This window comes from Pteropus alecto, unplaced genomic scaffold (genome assembly GCF_000325575.1).
Source record: "Pteropus alecto unplaced genomic scaffold, ASM32557v1 scaffold68, whole genome shotgun sequence".
NCBI classification, from domain to species: domain Eukaryota; kingdom Metazoa; phylum Chordata; class Mammalia; order Chiroptera; family Pteropodidae; genus Pteropus; species Pteropus alecto.
In genome coordinates, this window is record NW_006441386.1 from 1,291,280 (window position 1) to 1,305,420 (window position 14,141).

The following is a 14,141-nucleotide window of genomic DNA, read 5'->3' on the forward strand; positions in this document are numbered from 1 at the left end:
TTTATAAAAACTATGAGAACAGTGGCAAAAATTGTCAGAATCAACTTTTTCTTAACTTAGGTACACAACAATCTGAGGAGCGTTTATTCTAGAAAAATGGCTGAATTTTAATGAGAACAGTAAGCGTTGCTATTCCATTCCAACTTCTCCAGCTCTGCAGTAGCCTTAAAAACGAATAGCCTACTGTTATGGTAAAAAGCAGCAGCCTGGTAGCTAGTGGAATGGGCAAGACAGAGTTGGAACTCCTTCAAAGTTCCATTCCAGGAAACGTCATTATATGGTTATATGGTTTATGTGACAATTCTCTAGAACCCCTCACTCAACAGTGGTTGTCTTTATTTGAAATGACTTAGAGTTTGTCCAGTGAAACAGCTTTTCTCTTGGTGTTTCTCACAAATAATTATCAGCAATTGTGTAACTTCACAGCTGCCTGAGGCAGTAGTAACAGCTTTGGCAAATAAGACTTAACCAAAAAATGTAAAAGGAAAAACTGGGGAATGAGATGTCCATAGGGAACTTTGAAACACTCCAGCATGTTCCTAGGAACCTAGAAGACTAAACACCTGGGCAGGGCTGTGGGCAGGCCAGAGAGGACTTGGAAAGGCTTTATACTGTTATCTCTGCCTGATATTGATGTCTTGAGAAAGCAGACAGTGAAAACTAAGTCGGAGTTGTCAACTGCCTGCCTGGGCATTGAAGGCATATCCCTCAACAAAGGCTGGGAGACTTATTGCTTTTCAGGCATTTCAGGATAGGCATTTCAGGATATCTCTGTCCAGTCATTACCTGACCACTAAGTTAACTTAGTGGCTAGAAGCAACAAAAATACAGAATTTACCAAATTAGTTCAGCAACAAGCAGGGGGAAAATCGAGTTGAGAGTTATATGATTTATAGAGTTGTCACATAATATTATTTAAAATGTGCAGTTTTTATTTTTAAAAAGTCATGAAATAGAGTATGGCCCATATATAGTGGGTAAAAAAACAGCTGATAGAAACTGTCCCTTTTTTAGATTTCCATATATAAGTGAGTTCATTTAGTATTTGTCTTTCTGTGCCTGGCTTATCTTACTTAGCATAATGTCTTCCAGGTTCATCCATGTTGTTGCAAATGGCAGGATTTACTTCTTTCTCATGGCTGAATAATATTTCACTGTATACATGTACCATATTTTCTTTATTCATTCATCTATAGACAGACACTTGTTTTTTCCATGTCTTGGCTATTGTGAATAATGAACATTGGGGTGCACATATCTCTTCAAGGCACTGATTTCATTTTTTTCGGGTACACACACACACACACACACATACATACATACATACATACATACATACATACATACATACATACATACCCAGAAGTGGGATTGCTGAATCATGTGATAGTTCTATTTTTAATTTTTTTTGAGGACCTTCCATACCGTCTTCCATAGTAATGGTACCAGTTTACATTCCTACCAGCAGTGCACAAGGATTCGTTTTTCTCTACATCCTCGTTAGTACTTATCTTTTTGATAATAGCCATTCTGCCAGGAGTGAGGTTATATCTCATTGCGATTTTGATTTGTATTTCCCTGATGATTAATGACGTGGAACATCTTTTTGTGTACCTGTGGCCATTTGTGTATCTTCTTTGGAAAAACGTATATTCAGGTCTTTTGCCCATTTTAAAATTGGATTATTTGTTATTATTATTATTATTATTTTGCCTTTGAGTTGTACAAGTTTCTTACATATTTTAGATATTAATTTGCAAACGTTTTTTCCCATTCCATAGGTTTTCATTTTGTTGATCATTTATTGTGCTGTGTAGAAGCTTTTAGTTTGATATAGTTCCACTTATTTATTTTTGCTTTTGTTGCTTGCACCTTTGGAGTCATATCCAAAAAATTGTTGCCAAGACCAAAATGTTAAGGAACTTTCCCTATGTTTTCTTCTGGGAGTTTTACAGTTCGGGTCTTATATTTAAGTTTTTAATTCATTTGGAATAAGTTTTTGTGACTGATGTAATATAAAGGTCCAATTTCACTTTTTGTATGTGAATATCAGGTTGTCCCAGTGAAGAGGAATTTTCACTCAAAAGGCTAACTTTAATCAGCTCTTTGTTCTGCTTCTGTAGATACGCTTGCTGCATAGGTCATAGGGCAGGGTGACCTCGAAATTAACTAAAGACTCATCTTCCCTATTGCTTGTTCTGTCTAAATAACGAATGTAACTGCCTGCAACTCATAGCAACTCCCGCGCTCTGTAACCGTCTCAGGACAAATTAACCAATCAGCCCACACCAACTAAGTCCTATAAAAGCAAAGTTTCCCCTGAGCTCGGGGCCCAGATCTTTAGAGCGCTAGCTCCTCTGGGACTGCCAGCATAATAAACCTGAGTTCTCCAACTCTCCGAGTTGGTGCTTGCTTTCTCGCTGGTCTGATTTTTGCAATATTTCTGCAACACCAGCGTCATTTATGGAAGAGACTATCATTTACACATTGAGAATTCTTGATTCCCTTGTCAGAATATTAATTGACCATGTATGCGTGGGTTTATTTTTTTGGATTCTTGAGTCTGTTCCATTGGCATATGTGTTTGTTTTTATGCCAGTACCATACTGTTTTGATTGCTGTAGCTTTGCAGTATAGTTCGAAATCAGGAATTGTGATGCTTCTATCTTTGTTTTTTCTCAGGATTGCTTTGACTATTCGGGACCTTTTGTGGTTCCATATGAATTTTAAGATTTTTTTTTCTATTTCTGTAAAAAGTGCCATTGGAATTGAGATTTCGTTGAATCTATAGATGGCTTTGGGTAATGGACATTTTAATAATATTAATTTTTCTGATTTGTGAACATCTATTCATGTTTTCAGTTTCTTTCATCAATGTTGAGAAGTTCTTAAAACTAATATAATGATACACTTTCCAAAGCCCCGTTCCTGGAGGCTGATTCAGTCTTGGAGAGGCGCAAGAACTTGCATTTCTATGTGCTTCGACACAGATGGTCATGACCACACTTAGAGAAATACTGCTGTGAGGCTTGAAATACTGTTCTTGGGTTTCTATGACGAGGCCCAGAGTGCACTGCTTGCTAACTACACTTTTGATGGAGGCATTGTGACACAGGGCTAGGAGAACTGGCTCTGGAGTCATTTTTTAGCTCAAATCATGTTGTTGAGATTATTAAATGTGAGATTATCCACATATTCTTTGTGTATACTTGAACAAGCTACTTCTTTGAACCTCAGTTTCATCTTCTCTAAAATGGACATAAGTAGTAACTACCTTATTGTTTTATTATGAGGATTCAGTGAACTGAACAAGAAGAGTAAATTACATAGCCCAATACACTCAGCACATATAATAAATGGTAAATAGTTTTCTCCTTCTCCTTCATTCTCTTTCTAAATTATTTGGCCTTATATGACAGCCCAGATTGTCTTAGAGATTCCGTGTTGTTTGTTTGTTTTTGCATTTTTTACAGCTTTATTGAAATAAAATAGACAATTAGTTGCTCATATTTACAGTGTACAATTCAGTGATTTTTTTTTCAATTATAGCTGGCATACAATAATATATTAGTTTCAGTTGTATAGCATAGTGATTAGAAATCTATATAACTCACAAAGTGATCACGCCAATCAATCTAGTAATCCTTTGCCTCCTTACATATTTATTACAGTATTATTGACTTCTGCCCAGGAGATAGATTTGCTTCTGATTCTTGTTCCAACAACTCAGTATTCCCTTGTAAATCCCTGGCACCCTTGAAGCAGCCAACCCAGCGATAGTGCTCAGAGCAAGTAAGTCCATCACTGTGAAAGTCCAGTTGCAACCTCTTTAAGAGGAACGTCTGCACCTGCCAGCTGCAGCTGCCACAGCCTCTGTCTCATTCAGACGCTTGGGACTGGGCAGCCTTGCATCTCCGCCCCTCCTACCTCCTTCCATTGTAGAGTGATTTCTTATTTCTCTCCCTAGTTGTAGGGCTTCTCTTAATCCAGACCCCAGGCAACTCTGCTTGCTCTTTGCTTCGTGGTTCTGTCACAACTCTGGCCTTGTCACAAGAGAAGACATACAAAAGCCTATACTGTCTATGCCATCTTGCCCAGTCCTCCCTAGAGATTCTGGTTTTAATAGTATCGGAAGTTTGGGCCACTTGGTTACTTTTTTGTCCAATAGAAGCTTCGAATTTACTATTTAATCCACTTGATTTCTTACAAAATAAATCTCCCTTTTTTCCTTTCTGTAGAGAATAGTAGGCCTACAGAAAGGAAAAGGGAGAGGGATTTTTATGTCCAAATTACAATGCATTTCTAGATATGATTATTCTTAGCTCAGAGTTTTAAAATTAGCAGGATGAAGGGTCATCACAAAAATCATATCGAGATTCATTGGGCATTTTCACTGGGAATTGGGCTTAGGGTTGTATATCCCTTTCGTGGTATAGTCCTCTTTAATTGTGCTCAGCAGCAGTATGAGATTCTCAAGCACAGGAATTATTGTGATGATTTTGGGATATAACATTCTCTTGCTTTTGGAGAACTAAAATGATGCTATCTCTGTATGGAATAGACAAATGACCATGCTGGGAGCCTTATTACCTGTCCTGGGGAATAGAGGTCAGTACCAAGCACAGATAAGATCCCTGAGCTCAAAAAGTTTCTCTTAAGTTTCTTTTATTGCTTTTGAGCCCCTTAAGAATGCACCTGATTCCTAGGGACTTTTCTTCTTTTCCATTCTTTCTCTGTTCCTTGGCAAGAGATCTATAAACTTCTCTGATTATAGCACCTCAGACATTTAGTATTAACAAAAATTTCTTATTGGTACTGTCAGTGTCCAGGGCTTCTTTTCTGGCAAGTGATGGAGGTTTGTAAAATAACTATTGCCTTTGGAATTTACTGTTCTTAAATCGTTATGGAGGCATAGTAAAAAGGTCAGGCCAGTTCCCATTTTGCATCAGGCAGCTAGCTTTATGACAAAGCCCCATAAGCATCAGATGATGAAAGCCAGCAGTATCCATTAAGACAATCTTTTCTATTTTTATTCTTTGTGAAACATAAAGTCTGGTTAAGGTAGCTTAACTTGTTTGTTGTTAAAGAGGCACCCAGCAAAATGGTGATAAGACAAAATGCTGCAGCATCACAGTATGCTGTCGTTATTGCTGACCTTTCTTTGCTCAGTAGTGACACATTAGTGAGCTTTCAAGGATTCTCTTTGTATCTCAGTATTGGAGAGAGATTAAAGCAATGAGAGTCTACCAATATTTTAATCACTTCTTTCCTAACTTTGGTCAGAGCTTCTTCACTTTTAATAACTTTAGGTTTAGACCCTTCGGATTTTTCCATATGTCATGAAGCTAGATCATTACAATCATTTGTTTGGCCTATGTGCCCTTAAAAGTTATGTCACTCAAAGTCAACAATATCAACTAAAAAGTAGCTTTAAGTGTCTGTATGGCTGGATAAAAAGAAAAATATGGTCCTGTACTTAAGGGGCTTACACTCAAATATTGATAAAGCTGATATTGATAGATATAAAAAGTACATAAACCACTTCGATGGTGCATTTTATGGCATGTGAATTATATCTGTTTTAAAAAACTGCATAGACTTTGAAACAAAAAGTGCATAAATAACATTCTAGGGGTAAGTACAAATTGCAGAATAGTTATAGAAAATTAATATTGGAAAAATTTGGTTAGAGAATTATTAAGGGGGAATTTTCTTCTTTCTAGTTCTAAATTTATTGAAGAGAATGAATTATGAGACCCATTTGAAGAGAGAATAGAGAGGCTTTGGAAAAAGTACAATCTGTGCTTAAAACAAAACTGGCAAGAAATCTAGTGGATAAGGTTGACATTATGAAATGAGTCAGTGAATTTGAGAGAAGTGGAAAATGAGTGGTATTCATGGAAACTGATTGAGAAGGCAAAGAAAAATAAGAATCTACCACTTAGATTTCCCTTTTGGAGTTTGGTCCTTTGTAAGTGCTTGCTTGCTGCTGTTCTCGCTCTGTATTGCTTAAAGCTCACTGAATAGGTAGGTCTTTGTTTGCCCACACAGGCTTGACTTTAAACCTACTCCTGCTCTCAGAGGCATAGGTGAGGCTTTGTGCCCTTTGTGCCCTTCCAAGGTGGCTTGAGCTTTTGGGGTTTCTTGTTCCCATCAGTGAACCAATGATGGGAGGTGGCCCATTAACACCCACCCCACCACATGGTTTGTGATTTCAGCTATATAAATCTTAAGTGTCAGCATGGGGAAATTTAGGTATGACAGACCCCTCTAATTGTGCTGGGCTGATGGTGCCAAACCTAAAACTAGATCTTGTTTTGTTTGTTTTCCACTAAAACCTAGTATTTGAAGAAGAACCAATTTTAAGTAACTGAATGTTTTCAGTTTATTAGGGATGATATTTAGCCATTTTTTAAAATAATCAACTGATAGCCCATTCTGTCACATTATTAAATCATTGTTTCAGTCTTCTGGGAGAAGTAGAAGCCTCTAGACTTAGTGAAATGTTTAATCACCATATCTATTACAGATTGTAAGTTTTAAATCATGAAAAGCCTGACATAGGCATAATTTTATTTTTTTATTGTTGTGTTGTTGTTGTTGTTTAAATTTTAAATTACCAAGGAACCTCAAACCAGTTACCCAGCTATATGTCAGTGTGGATGCTAGCACCAAAGATAGCCTGAAGAAAATCGACCGCCCACTCTTCAAGGATTTCTGGCAAAGATTCCTCGACAGTTTAAAAGCCTTGGCAGCAAAGGTAAGAATGATGACATCTTTAAAAGAAAAAAATAAATGAAGTGGAAAGAGGTTATTTTCCTTTCTTAAAAAAAATAGACTAAATAAAATCTTTAGCTTTCATTATTTAATAAATATTTACTGAGTTCTTAAGTTTGTAGCACTCTGCCATATGTATATTTGCCCTTCACGTATTTAGGCAGAGAGTAGTAGTAGTACATAGCAACTCTAGAAGAGGTGTTCACAAGTAATATATGTTTAAGTATGAAGTTAATTTTCCTGAATTCCTAGAACCAAATTTTCAACCTGATAAAGCACATATCCTCAGAATGTCCAAATTTAATATCTTTTCCTACAGACATTTGCGCCTCCTTACACGTTCTCTTATGGCATACTTACTTTCCATTTCTTTTAGACTTAAAGTCAGCTTCTGGTTCTTCTTTTCCTCACATCTCAATAGTTGGTATTTTCTGTTTGTTCTACTCTTCTTCTCTTGTAGCCATTTCCTCTTTTCAGTTCTCTTTGCTTCTGCCCTGCAGTTCTTCACGTTGTTCCCAAATCTGACTGAAAATGAGAATCACTATAGGAGCTTAAAAAATTACAATTTCCTATTTCTAGTGGGATTTGAGAATCTGCATTTTTAACATCCCAGATGATGTACTATGCAGCCAGTTATGGGAGTCACTGACTCAGAAAAACTCCTGTTCTCTCCTTTGTCCAGCAGTTACTTTGGCATCCCTAACCTTCTGGCCCCACTGCACATTTCTGGAGTTATTGTTCATGATATTCCCAGGAATGCTGTACTTCCCTGCTGATGTTGCTATTTCTGCAGATGTGCCCTGCGCTTAGTTTCTGAGCCTTTGGTTACCTCTTTAAAGCCTAGAATGTCCTTTCCATTTCCTTGACTTGTAGAAATTCAATGCAACCTTCAGAGGCTCAGCTGCATTGCTGTCTCTACCATGAAGCCTTTTCTAGTTGCAATTAGCTGCTCCTTTCTCCATTCTCAAGTTTTATATCTATAAAATGCTTATTTCTTCTGTTTTATCCTAGCCTCTTTCCCCAACTGGATTTCTTACTCATGTATGAGTTTCACATGATGTCTGGCACAGCACATTTTATGGTATTTGATAATTTAAAAAAAAAAAAAAAAAAGAATGAATGGAAACTCACTAGACTTTTGTAGTGGTAAGATGTACTGTATACATTTTCTGACTCTTTAGCTGATTAAATCTCCTCCCCGCCCCTGTTTTATGCTTGAGAAGTTAAATCAATGCCCTTTTTGTCGATTAATGCTGATATTATTTAAGAAATGGAAAATAGGCATTACTTTGGTTTCTGATCTGTTTTGGGTTATTTTTTAAAGCTGGCAGGTATTGGTGCTTCTTGGGTTCCTAAAATCTCTGTCTCTGGACTTTACCTTCAGCTATATCCTCTTCAATTGTTAAGACAACAGGTAGGAGATACATGACATAAAAATTAGAATGGATTTAGATGGGAGTAAACAGCAGGAGCTGCCACTGTCAGATACATCTGAGACTGTTATCTTTACTATATTCTGAGTCAGTGTGGAATATGAGAAGTAGGCATTAGCAGAGTGGCTTAATAGCTTGCTTTTTCTCTTTTGAGTAAATTTTCCATAGTGATTGCTTATCTTAAAGCTATAGACCTTTAGATGTCCAATTCAATCGTAAGTGTTCTGGGTTGACTCACTGATAGTAATGTAGCAATTTAAAGTTCTACAGTATTTTCTAACCTTAGAGCTTCTTACATATGACATCATTATTATGTCCATGTGAACTCTAGTTGAAAAAATTTCCTTGGGCTATTTAAAATATCTGCCTGCAGATTAGGGCAAGCACTTTCTAAGCATTTTGTAGCAATTAGAGTTTATATTTCTCTTTCTTGTATTGTTTATGTTATCATTTAAGAAAGAAGATTTGTGGCAGGAAGCTGCTCTTTAAATAAAAAGTTTTCTTTAGCTCAAGCTGTGTTATTTCCTTTTGAATATTTGGTGTTATTGGTATAGTAGATACTATGAGGTAACATCTGTTTTACTATTTTTTAACACTCAAAAATAAAACTTGTATGTTGCAACTATATTAGCTTGGGTCAAACATATTATTACAATAATCTGATATAATGCATTTTTAAATAAAAACTTTAAAATAAAAGTGCCATTTCAGATATTTCAATTAGAACACCCATACTGTTATCTTCTGTTACTTGTTTAGTTTTTTAGTATACCTGAGCAAGGAAAACCATTTGAAGAGAATTTTTTGAACTTTATAAATCAAAAGGAATTTTGATTTGTCTCAAGAGTTCCAGCCTATTTATAAGCTAGTGCAACTCAAAAATGCAGAGGAAGGTAGCATTTTTTTTTTTTTCCTAACTCTCGGCAAATATGATGTTTACATTTCCAGATCTTTATCCTTTGTCAAAATTTTTCTTGTCAAATATGAGGAGAGAAATATATTGGTACTTGAGTATGTGGGGCTAAAAAGCAATTCCGTCTCGATAAACAGCAAGAAATATGTTAGCTTCAATTTCCATCCATAACAGCTACTTGTCATACAGTCCTGTTTTTAAAAAAGAGAAATCCATCTTGTACAAGATACCACTGCCTACTTTTGGCAATAGACTTTTATTAGCAGCATGGTCAGATGTGTTTCTGCTGGCACATTATGCCAAATTGAAGATCTAGTAGGAAAACTGAAATAATTAATCCTTTTCCATGTTTAAGCAATAGCATTAACATTCTTGAAACCTCATATTCGAAAATAAAAAAGATGAGAATAATTCCCTGCATTATACATTCTTAGATATCAAGACTGAACATTAGCCTTCTTTCTACAGATGTGAACATGCTCTGACCTGACATTATTGGAGTAATGTGCCATTCTTAAGAAGGGCTTACTGTACATTAATGAGATAGCTCTGTATCTAATATTTAAATAACCAATGTATCCATGTGGCTCACAATTTTCAGATTAAAAAACAAACATTTACTATTTGACCTTCTTATCTTTGATTATAAAAATGTTACATGTTGATTATAGAAGTTTTGAGGAAATAAAGAGGAATATAAAGGAGCAAGGAAAGAAATTACCCGTAAAATTCAAGGACCTTGAGACAACCACTGTTAACATTTCGAAGTACTTCTGTTTAATCCTTTGAGATGGTGGGATAAAGGAGATTGCTTTTTTACATATGACTCAATTTTATCTGCTTTTATTATTATTAACATTAGTCATAACATTTTTCCATGGTATTAAAACTTCTCTATGACCTTCATGTTAAAGGCAGCTTAGTCTATCAACTTACTCAGTGTGAGATGATATTTTATGTATATAACACATATAATATATAATATAGATAATACATATATATATAGACCTCCATCCCTGGTTCCTGACACAGAGCAGCTAAAAACCTTGTAAGTTCCTAAGTGGTAAGAGCAGTGGGAACATCTTTTGTTTTAATGCTATGAGTCTGGGTGTGCTCTTGGAAGGCTCTCAGATGGGCGCTATTCGTCAGAAAGATCATGCCATAATGAGACACTTGAAACTTTCAGTCCCTTCTCTCCTCCCACCTACTTCTCTAGAAAGGGGAAAGTGGATGGAAATTGAGTTAATGAACAATCATGTCTACATGGTAAGCCACCTTATAAATCCCAAAGGTGCAGAATTCCGGGAGCTTCCAGTTGTCGAACACACACACAGAGGTGCTTGGAGCGAGCATGGAAGTTCCTTGCTCCTTCCCATGTGCCTTGCCCTACACATCTTTGTCTTCTGGATGTTAATCTGTATCCTTTATCATTTCCTTTTATAATAAGCTGGAAACAGTAAGTAAACTTTTCCTGAGTTCTGTGAGCCACTCTAGCAAATTAACAGAACCCAAGGAGATCATGGGAACCTCCAATTTATAGCTGATCAGTCGGAAGCACAGGTGACAACTTGGACTTGCGATTGACATCTGAAGTGGAGTGGGGACAGTCTTGTGGGACTGAGCACTTAACCTGTGGGATCTGATACTATCTTCAGATACTATATCCGGTAGTAAATGTGGTAGTAGTGTAAGAATAAATATGGGAGGGATAGTATGTTTTTTCCTACTCAGCGCCTTCACAATGTCATCAGAGATACGGGTTCCTATCTTTCTCTTCACATTCAACATATGACTTTCATTCTGAAGTTTACTTAATGGTCCAAAATGTTTGCTAGAGCTCCAGCCATTATGTTGGCATTGCAGCCTTCGTTTTGAGCAGGCAGCACAAGGATGGGTACAATAAGGACACATATTTTTTTAAAGATGATTTTCACAACTCTTCCATTTACATCTTATTGGCCAGAACTTAGTCTTTTAATCACAGCTTGCTGAGGAAGGCTGGGAAATGTATTCTTTTTGCTGAGTATACTGTTGTTTCTACATAGTTCAGGCATTCTGCTTTTAAGGAAGAAGGGGACAATGGGTATTGGTAGGCGACTAGCTATCTGCCATCGATGAACTGAGCATTAAATTCAAATGTTAGACAGGTAACAGCAAAATAAGCCTATTAGGAAGAAGGAAATAATCAAGATAAAAGAAGAAATCAGTTAATTTGGGGAGAAAACCTAAATATTAGACATAGACAGTTATTGATGTTTATTACTAAAGTAATCTCAGTGGTTTGGTGGAGATAGAAGGCAGATTGCATAATGTTTGTAAGACGGACAGAGAACAAATGGCGTCTGAGAAGGGAGACCGAAGCCTTTGGTGCTTGTTTAGGTGGTGGTCGTAGTTGCTTGATTTGAACATGTAGGTAGAGAAGGAGAGTTGATATTTTTATATCTCAGATATATGTTTTATTTCTAATTTCTAGAATAATGGTTTCATCAGTGTCCCAGGATTTAGTTATTGTGATATGTTATTAAAATAAATAATATTATTTACATTCACTCAGCACAGTGTTTTTACTAAGATTAAAAAAAAAATTAGTAATAGTCCTGGACAACAAATTAGAACTATGGTCACTTCACAAGGCTTATTTGAGAGGTAGAGTTATTTGTCCTGTGTGCATAGATGGATTTTCATCTGGCAAAGGATTGGGGCGGAACAGTCCAAAGGACCCAGGTGGTTTCAAAAGACATTTTAAAAAAAACGACCATCTCTTTCAATTTGTTTTCAGTGCTGTTTACTTTGAAATTTCAAGTAACATTGATGGAAAATTTTTATGTTTCTCAAAAGTTGTTTGGGGTTAAAAATGATTGAGATCTACTGCCCCAAATAGATATTAAGGAAGTTATCAATCCCCCATCACTAAGAGACCAGTGGGCAAATTTTTCCTGCCACTGCATAGATTTCATACTCCTTAATTTTTTTTTTCCAAATGGAATCATTCAAGACCATATATGTCAAGATTTATTTTTAAATTTTTAGCTTAGATATTGCCATTTTGGAGCTTAGAATTGAACCTTTTTATGAGAATCATTGTGTTTGATTTATGAAAAGAGTTTAGAGGAAAGGGAAATTAAAGAGTGGTCAGAAGCCAATTTCTTTTGCTTATTGAAACCAGAAAGAAGGAAGCACTTTCTCAAATTGACATTTGAAGACCCTTATTAGTGCATTAGGGTAATGAGATCGTGGAAACTATGTATTCTATTTGATTTATGGCAATGTGAAGATAACTCGCCCTTCTTACATGGCCCATAAGAAGCTAGCATATGTGGCAAACATTCATTTGCCACCTTCATAGGAATGAAAAAATTATGTCATTAGTTTCTTCATAGTCTGAGATATTGGATTGAAATAAATACTATTTATATTCAGTCATTTGTACTTTCATTTAGCCACATAGTCGGGGCGGGGGGGGGGGGGGGGTTTTACCTTGTACAAGTTAGAAATGTTAAAAATAATGTAAATGTAAATAGAATTTGAGTAACCCTTAGAGTTTATTAGCTTTGTCTCTATCAGTTTTAGAGTTTTTCTGATGTGATATCATATAGCTTCAGAGTTTTTAAAACAAAATAGAACAAAAACCACCCTAGCCCCCCCCAAAAAAACCTGTCTCTCTATATTAAAAACCTGAAGGTTATATGTCACTCATCTTCCTCATAACTTGTGAACTGCATCTCAAAATGTTGTGGAACTCCAAGTTCAATGACTGAAGGAAGGCTTCATTTTACATTAACAGTAAAGAGCGTTTCTATTTTTTCCTGTTCTTGACTCATGAAGGAAAATTATCATATTTTGACTTCATGTACTTTGAAAATATCCGGTAGAAGTGAAGCACTGGAGAATCCTTCAGTTGTAAATCCATTTGTATATTTTAGAACCCATTACAATTCAAGTGCATCTTCCCCATTTTTTCCAAGGGAAAGGCAATGATTATTTTTGGACTCCTGGTTGCCTGTTTTGGGTGGTAATAGGATGTAGTGACTGAGGATAAGGATAGCAGGAAGGCTAGAGACCACCTTATTTTCCAGAACTTAATTCTTATAATCTCTAAGAGGGAAGTAGAGAAGTCCAGTCCACAAATCTACCTCTTGCTCATGTTTTAGATGGTTCCATTTAGTGGAGTTACATTTTGAATACGGTGGTTTCTTTACCAGAATAAAGATAATATTCTAAAAAATCCATGTAGTAGGAAGAGTCAAGTTTGAAGAATTTTGCACATAAAGATCGAAGTTGAGAATTACTATATTCATTAACTAAAAGGACAAAGGAAATCATATTGAATACAGAGAATACTAATAATATCTTACAAATCCTTAGGAATGGGTACTGTTAAATTGCAAGTTACTTTCGTTCTGTGTTTGTTCATAGTAAACAAAGCTTTTGCTTTTTTTATTTTTACTTTTTCCTGCCTGACCCATGACTAAATGGTTGACTTTCAGGTTCCACTATGGTTCAAGAAACCTGGAGAAATTGTTGCTTGATATTAAAAGCCTGGGGATAAATTTTATTTAATCTTCTTAGTTTATAATATTTTTAAAATGTGCTCCTTAGTGCAAAGAGTTAGCTACCTGTAGTGCCACCCACGGTAACTTTAATACCAGACCTCATCAGAATTTAGGGAAATTAGAATTTCCTGTCTCTTAATGGGTTCTAAAGTATATTTTTTAAGGCCTGGGTTTGTTTCGTCCTTTTAATTCTTACTCATGACTATAATCCAAAAACCTCCACTGCTGGACTCTTTATTTTCTTTCTTTCTTTATTTTTTTAAATTACAAATACCTACATCTCCCTTTTTTCTACATCTCCAATGGTGGTGATTCAAAATCCCTGTATGTTCTCATTTAAATATTCGCAGTTAAGGAAAATACAGGCGCAATCTACAAGTGGTAGAATTTTATAAAGAAGCAACTGGTGATCGAGGAGGGATTACTTTGTCTAGTGGCAGAATCTGAAAGCAGTTGTCTCCCTCC

At 36.0% G+C, this 14,141-nt stretch overlaps 1 protein-coding gene across 2 annotated transcripts in view; it reads left to right on the forward strand.

The window, feature by feature from the left end:
• The window catches only part of LOC102896817 (S-adenosyl-L-methionine-dependent tRNA 4-demethylwyosine synthase), a 193,414-nt gene that overhangs the window by 118,304 nt on the left and 60,969 nt on the right, over positions 1-14,141 (forward strand). For both annotated transcript variants that reach the window (XM_015594634.2, XM_015594635.2), the window contains exon 13: positions 6,625-6,760. In XM_015594634.2, coding sequence (XP_015450120.1) covers positions 6,625-6,760 — 136 coding nt within the window. The remainder of the gene's footprint in view (positions 1-6,624; positions 6,761-14,141) is intronic.